The sequence below is a fragment of the Procambarus clarkii genome, chromosome 16 (genome assembly GCF_040958095.1).
Source record: "Procambarus clarkii isolate CNS0578487 chromosome 16, FALCON_Pclarkii_2.0, whole genome shotgun sequence".
Taxonomy (NCBI): domain Eukaryota; kingdom Metazoa; phylum Arthropoda; class Malacostraca; order Decapoda; family Cambaridae; genus Procambarus; species Procambarus clarkii.
This window is the reverse complement of record NC_091165.1, coordinates 4747574-4759551: the sequence shown is the minus strand read 5'-3', so window position 1 is coordinate 4759551 and position 11978 is coordinate 4747574. Positions and strand designations below refer to the sequence as shown.

The 11978-nt window shown below is 34.4% G+C and overlaps 2 protein-coding genes across 2 annotated transcripts; both read left to right on the top strand.

Annotated features, from left to right (window-relative positions):
* Positions 1-4092: 4092 nt before the first annotated feature.
* LOC123751956 (baculoviral IAP repeat-containing protein 2-like) lies at positions 4093-7920 on the top strand. The gene is made up of 3 exons (XM_069325759.1): positions 4093-4986; positions 5083-5325; positions 7783-7920. Exons 1-3 carry the CDS (start codon positions 4093-4095, stop codon positions 7918-7920), a joined length of 1275 nt encoding a protein of 424 aa, XP_069181860.1.
* A 41-nt stretch (positions 7921-7961) lies between these two features.
* Positions 7962-10178, top strand: LOC138365449 (interaptin-like). The gene is made up of 2 exons (XM_069325758.1): positions 7962-9454; positions 9806-10178. Exons 1-2 carry the CDS (start codon positions 7962-7964, stop codon positions 10176-10178), a joined length of 1866 nt encoding a protein of 621 aa, XP_069181859.1.
* Positions 10179-11978: the final 1800 nt, after the last annotated feature.

Here is an 11978-nt window from a genome sequence, read left to right as displayed (position 1 = left end):
ATCAAGCAGAACAACACCGACATCAATCAGAACAACACACTATTGAAGATGATAGAGCAAGAGTTATTAAAAATAATCACTTACCTGAAGCAGAACTACACCGACCTCAAGCAGGAGATTGATGATTTAAAAAATGAAATTAAAGAGTTGGAAGGCTGAAACAACCCGCCTTTCTTTTGAGGAATTGATATGTGCAACCACTTGGAAGTCATATTAATTTATAATGGGACCAAAGAGCCAATGTTATTCAAAACTTCCGCACAGTGACTGACATAGTGACTAACGTGGGTACATCACCGACCTGAAGAAGAAGAATACAAACCTCTGGCAGGAGATTGCTGATTTAAAAAAAAAAAACTTTCGAACAGTTGAAGGCTGCCTCATTTCATTTTTAATTCCACTGTAATTTTCACTAAATAAAAGTGTGTATGAATTATAAAATATATTGCTTTATTTTTTTTAATTTTGCCTTTATTATTCTAGTGTACATAGGTAGGGGAATGGGGGCACCTTTTAATTTCACTGTAATTTTTCACTAAATAAAAAGTGAGCCCAGAATGGGAACAGATGTAGTATAATTAAAAAGTAAGATGATAATGTCAGTATGGCTGGCACTAGTTCCGGTGAGTGTCAGTACAAGTTGTCATATGTCGGTATTGTGAAGATTGTCTAGATACGTGAAGGTGGGTTTGGAGTATCCCACGCTGGGCTGGATGCCCAGTCATCTTAAAAAATTCGTATGTACAAAGTAGTGGGTAATTTTTCTTCATATTTAAAAAAACTACGGATAGTTAATTGGATGAGGGTATACTCACACACAACATATTTGTGTTTTTTCAGGTGGTAACTTAAGTTGTCATCACAACCATTAAACAAAACCAATCCATCATCTTGAAATACTACTTTAATATGGTCTATTTCAATTTTTTCCTGTGATGAGGCCTTCGACATCAAAATCACTTGATAGGTATTTTCAAGCTTGACTCCATTATTTTGTCTCATGAATAATTCATATTTTATTCCCCACTTTAGTAGTATTTCTTCAAGATTTATTAACATAATCTTTACAGATTCAATTTCCCATATTTCATTGGGGTTAGTAGGGTTGGGTTCAGTCTTTACAGATTCAGCTTCCCATATTTCGTTGGGGTTCATTGCTTTGCCTGTAGGGTTGGGTTCACTCAGAGTCTTATCATTTTCAAAATTTGCTGTTGTCTCGTTAATATCAGTCATAATGGTGATCTATTTCAAATCTGTGAATGTAAAAAAAATAAAAATAAATATGTTAAGGCATATGTAACTTAACTGATCAATCAACATTTTTATCTAAGATAGTATAAGGTGATGCAGGACTAATAATTAGAGTAAGACCAAACAAGACCCTACCTTACCCAAACTAAGTCAATATAATTATTATATTATCTTATTATATTATAATATTATCAAAGTGGACTCACTAGATACAGCACAGGACTAGGGTTGTAACTGACAGTTGAATTCTTTTATATCTATCTTTTCAATTCTGACTTGAGGAGTAGGAGGATGAGGAGGAGGAGGAAGAGGAGGAGGGGGAGGGGTGAGTTAAATCGCCTTCAAGTATATAAAAGCGTTATGCCCAGTATTATTACCTCAGTGTTAAGTGGTCTGATGCAGCATGCATATATCCATAGTGATAACTATTTAATATTATTTAATTGTTGACATATACAACAACTATGGATTCACCACTTTCTATAAATATGTTAATGATGACCCTTGATAACATATACCAAAACAAGATGAAAGAAAAACTTCCAGATACATTTGGAGCATCATTTCAGAAGATGATTTGCTATGCTGAAAACAGTTTAAAGTCTTCGGAATTGTAAGTATCATTATTATAATATGTTAATAATATATATCATATATATATTTTTATAATATCCATACCCCAATAAATTATTACTTCTTATTTTTTTTTCTTTTGTTTGTAGGTATGAAAATCTTTTAAAAACATTGAAAGAAAAAAAGAAGATAAAAAGAATAAGTGCAAATGTCCCACATGGAATCCTATCCCCTGAAGACGACCCTGCTATTCTTCATGATATAAAGGTCAACTGCTATGGCCCTGATGACACAATCTACAACAATGATCCTGAAGTTCGAAAAAATGTTCCTCGTGGTGTAACACTCTTGGAGTTTAAGGGACAGTTTGATTTAGTGATCTTTGCCAATAAAAAATTTACTGGTGGTATTGGTGATGAGGATGATAAACAACCGGAAACAAATGATCTATGGAAACAATATTGCTTAGAAGATCTCAGTACTACTACTTCTAAAGTAGTTTGTATGACTAAAGTGAATGGTGAATCAGCTCATTTCAGTGGCAGATACATTAATGGTAAATTTTTTTTAATTACTGGGAGTAAAAGTGTTCATATGTTAATTGGAGAAAGGGAAGACATTGAGCGGTATGATGGAGAACGTTATGTTGTTGCTAAAGTTGTGGCCAGATCACTGTGGGATACATTGAATAATATGGATATTATGAATCGACATTTGGTATATAGTATCTTACACTATACTAAATGTACAGCTGTGTGTGAGCTTCTTCAACCTGACAACCAACATATTGTTAACCTCAGTCACTTGGATAAGCATCAACTCAACGTTATCTGTTTTACTCCATTGTACAACGAATATGAAGAGACTAGCCTTCTTGCATTACCTCCACACTACACACTCAACCTGTTTACGGCATTAGGCTTTACATCTCCTGCCTATTCAATAATTGAAGCTAAAGATGTAGTGAAACACCAGAATAAGGTAGGCAAACAAAAAGTCTATTGTACAAGGAAGTGCCAATTTATATTGTCGCATTTTTCAATACAATTTCTTTTATGAACCTATATTATTAAATTATTTTTACAGGTGCGAAGTGATCTTTACAAAGAAGGTGAAGTTTTTTATTTTCTAAATGAGAATGAAGAAACAATTGGAATGATAAAAGTAAAAACAAGATGGTATGTAATACTTAGAGCCTTGAGGGAAAAAGCAGTTTATTGTTTTTTATCCAAGAAAAAAAACAAGCAAAATTGGAGTTTAGAGAATAATATTCACTTAACTCAATTACGACTAAATGAAATTCAGAAATGGCTCAAGTTCTCGATTTATATTTTACAAAGATGTAAAGTGAGTATGATGGGTAAAGCACCTACCTACTTTGTTTTCATAAAAAGACTCTCTTAAGAAATTAATTATTTGAAAAATTAGGTTGAAAAATAAGGGATTTATAACACTAATAAATAATTATCATTACTTTCAGGAAATGGGGACAAGTTTTCTACAGTGGCTAAATGAAAAAGTAGAAAAAAAACATATTGCTGTGGAAGATATTAGGCCCCAATTTCCAACAATATGGAGCAGGTTTCTTTTTGAAAAAAATTTGACCGACAATTTTGAAGATGATGAAGAAGAAGAATTAGGTGGTTAGTTACCATTAACTTTATTATACAGCTGAAGGCATTGGGATGACAACCAACTCGAAGTCTATAGAGACAAATTACCGTCTTCATTACTGTCGAGAAGTGGACTAGGGACAATTAATTAAAATATGTTTTCTAGTAACACCTGTGGTAGGGATGACATCTTTTAGACTGGAATTTGTATTGATTTACACATGATATATAAAGTGTTCATCAATAAAAATAAGTACGTAGTTAGGTAGTAGTATTTTTTTTATCTGGGACGTGAATTTTTTTTTTTTTTTTTTTTGGGGGGGGGGGGGGGGGGCGCCCAGGTTGAGTGTAAAAAATGTAGCAAAATTTCCACAATTAAAATTTCTATTTTTATCACAGAATTTCCACTTAGTTCCCTATATTTTTCTTACCATTATTTCAGCTTTTTACTAGGATCTGGTAAAGGATTTCAGCTGATAAACTCTATAGTCCCAATTTTAAGTCTATGAGTCAACAGGAAGAGGAGGAGGAGAAGGAGGAGGGGGAGGATGGGGGAGGGAGATTGTGTATTATATAAAGAGAGAGAGAGAGAGATGCCTCTCTCAGTCACTAACTAGTCAGTCTAATACAACACTCACATTTTGTTTTCATAGCAATGAGAGAAGAAAAAAATCGTTTGGAGACTTTTAAGGACTGTAACTTCAGTGTAAACAGTCATGTACTTGCAAAGGCAGGTTTCTTTTATACTCATAAAGCAAATCTTTTAGAATGTTCAATGTGCCATTTTCAAATTGATGCCACGAACGTAAACAAAGATGAAAATAGAATCATTGCTTTACATAAGAAAGAGAAACCAGAATGCACATTTAATCAGAACGTGAAAAGATCTATTTCTAAGAAGTTTGATTCATATGACAGTTTACAGTTTGAAAAGGAACGTTTGGATACCTACATAGATTGGCCACTTGAATGGTTAGAACCATCTGATTTGGCTCGTGATGGCTTATACTACCTTCGAACAAATGACCACGTTGCTTGTGTCTTTTGTCGAGGCATTCTTGGTTCCTGGGAAAGAGGAGACACTCCCAGAGACGAACATCAGTATCACTTTCCCCATTGTCAATTCATTCGAAACCAACCAGTGGGAAATTTTCCACAGATATTTAATGAAAAATTCGAGGGTTATTCCGTTCCACTGAGAAATAGTAAAAATTCGACCTATAGACAAGGAATAGATGTCTGTGGTCTAAGTCCTTTGACAGACAATGGAGTTCACCAGCATACCATTGCCAAGCGAGAAGACTACTTAACACTTGAAAGTCGCCTAGCAAGCTTTAACAATTGGCCTGAACGTGTAACACAGAAACCAACTGAATTGTCAGAAGCTGGATTCTTCTATTGTGGTTTAAGTGATCATGTGCGCTGTTATCATTGTGGGAATGGACTTCGAAACTGGGAAACTGATGATATACCTTGGGATGAACATGCTCGCTGGTACCCAGAGTGTACCTTCCTCTTCTTGATGAAAGGAAAAGAATTCATTGATCAGGTATGTCAGCTACAGTAACTTGAAATGAAGGTTGACTATTATTATTGTAATCTTTATAAAAGCCATTTGTAACATTAACTTTATTTTTTTTTTCAGGTTCAAGGGGAAAGGCCACCTTATGAGACAAACCCTTCAATAACCCATATCAATGAAGATCAACACAAACTTATTAAGGAACTAGACATAACTAAGCACCTTATTTCAATGGGTTTCCAGGAAGATCATGTGATGACAACGTATCATAATCAACTCAAAGAGAAGGGGTTACCTTTCTTTAACATTGAGTCATTTATTGAAGCAGTCTTACAGTACATAGAAGACGAAGTTAGAAAACGTCTAGTAAATAAATTGGCATTGGCTGAAGTTGATGTTGTCCCAAGCCCACCAATGTCTGATGGAAATGAGTTGGCTTCTGACACAAACCAACAAGTAGAATCATCTACAACTTTAATACAGGAATTGGCATTGGCTGAAGTTGATGTTGTCCCAAGCCAACCAATGTCTGATGGAACTGAGTTGGCTTCTGACCAAAACCAACAAGTAGAATCATCTACAACTTTAATGGAATTGGCATTGGCTGAAGTTGATGTTGTCCCAAGCCAACCAATGTCTGATGGAACTGAGTTGGCTTCTGACCAAAACCAACAAGTAGAATCATCTACAACTTTAATGGAATTGGCATTGGCTGAAGTTGATGTTGTCCCAAGCCAACCAATGTCTGATGGAACTAAGTTGGCTTCTGACCAAAACCAACAAGTAGAATCATCTACAACTTTAATACAGCCTATAGTAGATGAATTGGCATTGGCTGAAGTTGATGTTGTCCCAAGCCAACCAATGTCTGATGGAACTGAAGTAGAATCTACAATAGTTGATGAATTGACATTGACTGAAGTTGATGTTGTCCCAAGCCCACCAATGTCTGGTGATTCTAACCCACAACCATTATTTGGTAGAATAACTGATCAAGTTGCCACTCTCCCAAAGTCAGAAGGTACAATTAGACACAGAGTGATTGAGTGTAAGATTTGTATGGAGAATGAGAGTGAGTTAATGTTTTTACCTTGTAATCACATATGCACTTGTTTCTAATGTGCATCAAACATATCCACATGTCCAATTTGCAGAGCTGAGATAAAATATACTATTAAAGCAATTATATCATAGTAAAGAATGTTTTAGATGTGTGATAATGGTATGATATGTACGATTCGAGAGCAATACTTGGATACAAAAATATGTCCACACCTACAGTAATAAGGATGATTTTAGACCATTTGCATAACATAATGTATCCTATCTATCAACCCGGCTGGAAATATATGAATTTCAAATATTATTATTCCTATAATAAATACCTTATAATTATTATTGACGAAATATTATTCCTCTCCCCAGATATAATCTCAGATGAGGAAAAGTTGTAGTTTAGTTATACCAATGTGTGTGTGTGTATCCTTTCAAAATAGATATTTCTATTTTTTTTTTTTGTCTTTAAGGTAGTATAAAAGTGTCACTAAGGTAGCCTGCAGCAGAACACAGTTTATGGATTAATTAGTGGTAAAGTCGCAATCCAAGCACACTACACTACATACTACCTCTTGATATAACTTTCTAGACAGTGAAAGTGAACAAACAAGCAGTACTACTCAATCTCTGGCGGAACTGAAGAAGCAAACAACCATTCCACAAACTAGTCAAGCCAATCAACCAACTTGTCTGTCAACTGATCTACAACCACCCAACCAATCTGTCCATCAACTGGTCTACAACCACCCTTTTTCTGTTGGAAGTTTCTTTCTAGGGAAGTGGATAACAATTGATCATATAAAATAAGAGAGCACATAATGTTTTTCATAATGGTTGCACCATATGAATTTGATGACATGCAATTGTCAAGGTCTTTAGTACGTGTCTCAGGCAGTGCCTATAACACAGGAGTCATTTTAGACTTAAGCAGAACATCCACTTTCGCTGCTACAGTTCCAGTGGACCCATTGCCTCCGAAATTAGCAGGACCCAGAACACAACAGCAACTATTGCTGAATATTAATAAGCTGAAACATGAAAACCATATTATTCAACAAAATTTGTCAGTTTTGTATAAAATGTTTAAAGAACAGGAGAGACAAATTTCTATGTTGAGAAGGGGTATAAGGGAATGGAGCATCCAAAAAAGTTCCTTTTCCGAAACCACTATCTCCTCCTACTTACTCAACACACCCACCATCTCCTCCTCCTCCTCCTCCAATTAATTCTCTCAATCCATCGTCCCCTACAATTTCTATGAGAATCAGGTAAATAAATAAATAATTTCTTTTACCTGTTTGAAAATGAAGCCCCACTCATCCTTCTTTTTCTTGCTTAATTTTTGTCACCTGATCGTAGAATTATATTAAATCAATAATTTAAAAAAAAATGAGTGAAATTGTTAAAATAATCTTGAATACTATAACATTCCCAGACAATGGTTCCTCGGGTTTGAGAGAACGTATATTCATAAAAACTCTTATTAACAATTTTGTTGTTGTGAATGATGATGATAAAAGAATAATTTTATTATTGAATAAAATGCTTCATTTGTTTACTATCTCTGATCGATATATTAAATTAATAACTGAAACATATCCTCTTAAGAGTCAGAATCAACAAAAACAAACAATAGCTCATTTGAATAAAAAATGTAATGAATGCGAGAATGAAAAAAGTGAATTAGAAAATAAATGTGGATATCAAGATGCCACAATAACAGATTTAAATACAAATGTGAGAGATTTAGAACTTACTATTGTGCAGCTTACAGAGAAATTAGGAGACCAAGAAAATGAAATAGAGAATTTAAAGAGGGAAAATTCAACTCTTCAAGATAATCAAATGAAGCTTAGAATCCAATACGATGATGAAAAGAAACAGTATGAAACAATAATGAAATAGAGAATTTAAAGAGGGAAAATTCAACTCTTCAAGATAATCAAATGAAGCTTAGAATCCAATACGATGATGAAAAGAAACAGTATGAAACAGAATATGCATTTATGTTAGATGAGAAAGATAGACAAATTCAAAATATCTCCGAAGACAAAGACAAACAAATAAAAGACTTAGCTGATGAAAAAGAAAAACTAACTGATTTAATAAATTCAAATAATACTAGTATAAGTCGTCAACAACAAGAAGAATTAAAAAGGAAAATAAATATAAATTTAATGTCTCTTAAGGAATACCAACTAAAATTAGCTGCATGTGAAAACAATATAAGGATCCAGAAAATGCAATTTCTGGAATGCCAACAAGCCCTACAAAAATGCAACTATGATAAACAATCAGACCAAGAAGAATATAATAAGCTATTAATATCCCAAAACCATTATGTTCAGGAATGCCAACAAAAACTACTAGATTGTGAAAATTCTAAACAAATTAAGTATGATGAATATAATACATTAGTAAAGAATATAAATGAAGCAAATAAATATAATATTGAAACATTAGAGCGACTTTATACAAAACCTACATTATCGAATAGCGATATAATTCATTGTTTTTCAAGCATATTTCCTTTAGATGATGATAATGAATCAAAGGAAACAAGAAAATCACAAATTGAAGCAATAATAAATAAGTTCATTCATCAGTTAAATACCGAACGTGATAACTACATTCACGAAGAACGTGAAAAGGACATTAGAGACAGGATTTCCCGTTTAAATTATTATATTAATAATATTGAATCACTCCAAAATAATGATTTACTTAATATTTTTACTAACGAGGAAGAAAGAAATTTATTTAATCAAATATTAGAAAAATTTAAAACTAATATTATCGATGAAACAGTATATGAACACGAACGTCAAATAATACCTTATGTAAATGAAAATGATCATTTAAAACGCCAATTAGACGAACCTAATTATGTTGCTAAATTGTTAATAGACGCGGTGACATCAATAGTTTTAGTTAAAGAAATTATAACCAAACGAATTGTTGACCTGGAAAAAGATCATAAAGGAACGAATGAGGAAGTTATAAAAGTTTATGCATTCGTTACTATTCTATATACATTATTCCAGAAGGAAATAAGGCAAGATTTGAATGCAAATAATGTACAACGCTTTTATTACATTATCTTGAACATGATTCGTAAGTCCCCTTCTGATAATATTCATGAAATACTGGCTTTACAACAACAAAATGATTTACATGTTAAGACTTTACAAGAAGAAAATGAAACAATAACTTCTAACCTGTTGACCATTCAACAGACAAATGCTAGTCTCCAGGATTCCAACAAACAAATGCTTTCAGAATTAAGTGAGACAAGAATGCATTTGTCGATGATTAACCATGATGAGACTTCGGTGGACCACATAGAATATGAAGAAACTCAAATGAATAAATTCACATTAATCATCCAAGCTGTCACTACTCAGCTCGATGCTTACTTGGCCGGGACATGCAACAATAAGTATTTAAGATCAGCATTCGAAAAACTCTCAATGAGAAAAATGTTTTGCAAGAATGAAATGGCGAAATCTGAAATGATGCAATTATTTATTTCACTTTCAAATCATATCTTCAAATTTATATTCTGCGCCCAGTTCTATAAGAATCTTGTCACGGTAATAAACGATAATATTCTTCGGCGTTCCATTCAATTAAACCTTTATTTTTCAAGAGAAATGTATAACCACGAAGATATGCTATCTGAAATATTGAACATACCGATGATAAATGAAGCTATAGAAATAGCACCCGTTTTCCCAATTCTATACAATATTAGTAAATTAACACTGATAAATGGTACGTATTCTATAAGCAACTATGAGGATAATAATCAAATAGTGTCTATCGATAACGAAAAGAAGAATTTAAAATCGATTGCATTATTACACGAGGCTAATATGGAAGCAGAAAAATCGTGGTTCCTTAAAAACCTAAAAGTTAAGTACGAAAGTGTATTGGGTGATGACAGCATTTTAAAAGCAATCGCCTCTCAGAAAGTTTCTTCGCCTGAAACTGTTGAGAAAACAACAAAATCAAAAAGAGATAAAACGAACTTAAAAGACGCAAAACAAACGACAAAAGATAAGACTCAAGGCAGGCGACAAGTCGAGGCATTAACAGAGAAAAAGAATGTAAAGGATAGACATATAAACACTATAAGGGGAGGAATAGTTGAAAATAAATAAGAGGATGTCGATGGTAAGCAGTCAACTCATTAGAGAAAGGAATTTTGTAAATACCTCCCCCCCCCCTCAAAAAAAAATATAAAAAATAAGAGACATCAGAGATTGGAAAAGGGGTTCAAGTTCATAGTAAGTGTGAGTTTGTAAAGATTTGCCACCATTCTCCAGTGTGTAATAAACCAAATCAACTCGATGAGGATCTTTGGTGTTATGGCCAATTTTCACACAGGCATTACTAACCTTGTAATTAACCGAGATTTCAAATGACAAGGTATATTTTAATTGGTTTGGATTTCATCTAGATCAGGTGTCTGATACTTTTGAGAAAAAATAATATCACATATTATATTTGTATGAGGAATAAGCTTACATTCTAATTCCATTTGAGGAAACAGCATGAGTTCTTTCTGAAGAGAGCTTTTCGTACCACTTTTTTTTTTCTTTGGAAGAGCAGCGAAGAGTGTGTGACTGGCCGTCAGTGGATGGCCGGCGGCCACGAATACTTATATATGGCTCAGCTGACACAGTGCTTAGTCAGAACTGGGACTTTACGTGGTACTAGTCTAAGGAAGATCAGCAGGCAATTCCCAAAAAATAACGAAAGCATTGTTGATATTTTCAAGCTTTATTTTATGTCATATCCTATATCAAAATGGCAATTGTATAAAATGATGATTCTTCAGTTATCACAAAAATATATTTATTATGAAAATGAACATGAGCTTCTGATCAATCACATCCATCGTAAAGGTGAGCTTATATATGTCGATTACTTTAATGAAGTTATAGCCAGTGTAGTTTTGAAGATGGTATGGCTGCATTCAACTAAGCGACTCTCTAATTATTGAGTCACAACTGCAATATACAACAATGCTGAGTTGGGGGATGATGGGGGGGGGGTAGAAGGGCAAAAGATAAGCGAGTTATGGTAGGTGGCGACGGAAACACTGCAGTTAGTCTTATTCAACTCCTGCTAAGAGGTCCACACCTTCGGGCCAGGCTCCGCATCATATCGAAAGGTTATTATAGATGGCTCTCTCAGCTACAGAGATATTTAATATACTAATGTATGTGTGTATGTGTCTTATTCTTTTTCAAATAATTTTTTTTTTCTTTCACGGTAGTAACCTGTCCATCAACTGCTCAACCACCACCCAACCAACCTGTCCATCAACTGGTCAACAGCCACCCAACCAACTTGTCCATCAACTGGTCAACAGCCACCCAACCAACCTGTCCATCAACTGGTCAACAGCCACCCAACCAACCTGTCCATCAACTGGTCAACAGCCACCCAACCAACCTGTCCATCAACTGGTCAACAGCCACCCAACCAACCTATCCATCAACTGGTCTACAACCACCCTTTGTCTGTTGGAAGTTTCTTTCTAGGGAAGTGGATAACAATTGATCATATAAAATAAGAGAGCGCACAGTGTTTTTCATAATGGTTGCACCATATGAATTTGACATGAAATTGCTAATAAGGTCTTTAGTACGTGTCTGAGGCAGTGGCTATAACAGAATAACTGATGGTTCGGTTTGTTTAGACTTAGGCAGAACATCTACTTTCGCTGCTAGAGTTAGAGTGGACCCATTGCCTCCGAAATTAGCAGGACCCAGAACACAACAGCAATTATCTAAAAGAAGCAACATTGGAGTAAATTCAACTGGAGCGGCAACTGCAGCTGATATAGCTGTGTATCTTCCACAGTAGGTCAGACTGTTGTTGCAACAACTTCCCATGAACTCAGTGCAGAAAATGCCAGTAGAAGTGTAAGACCCGCCAGACTCAGAACACAT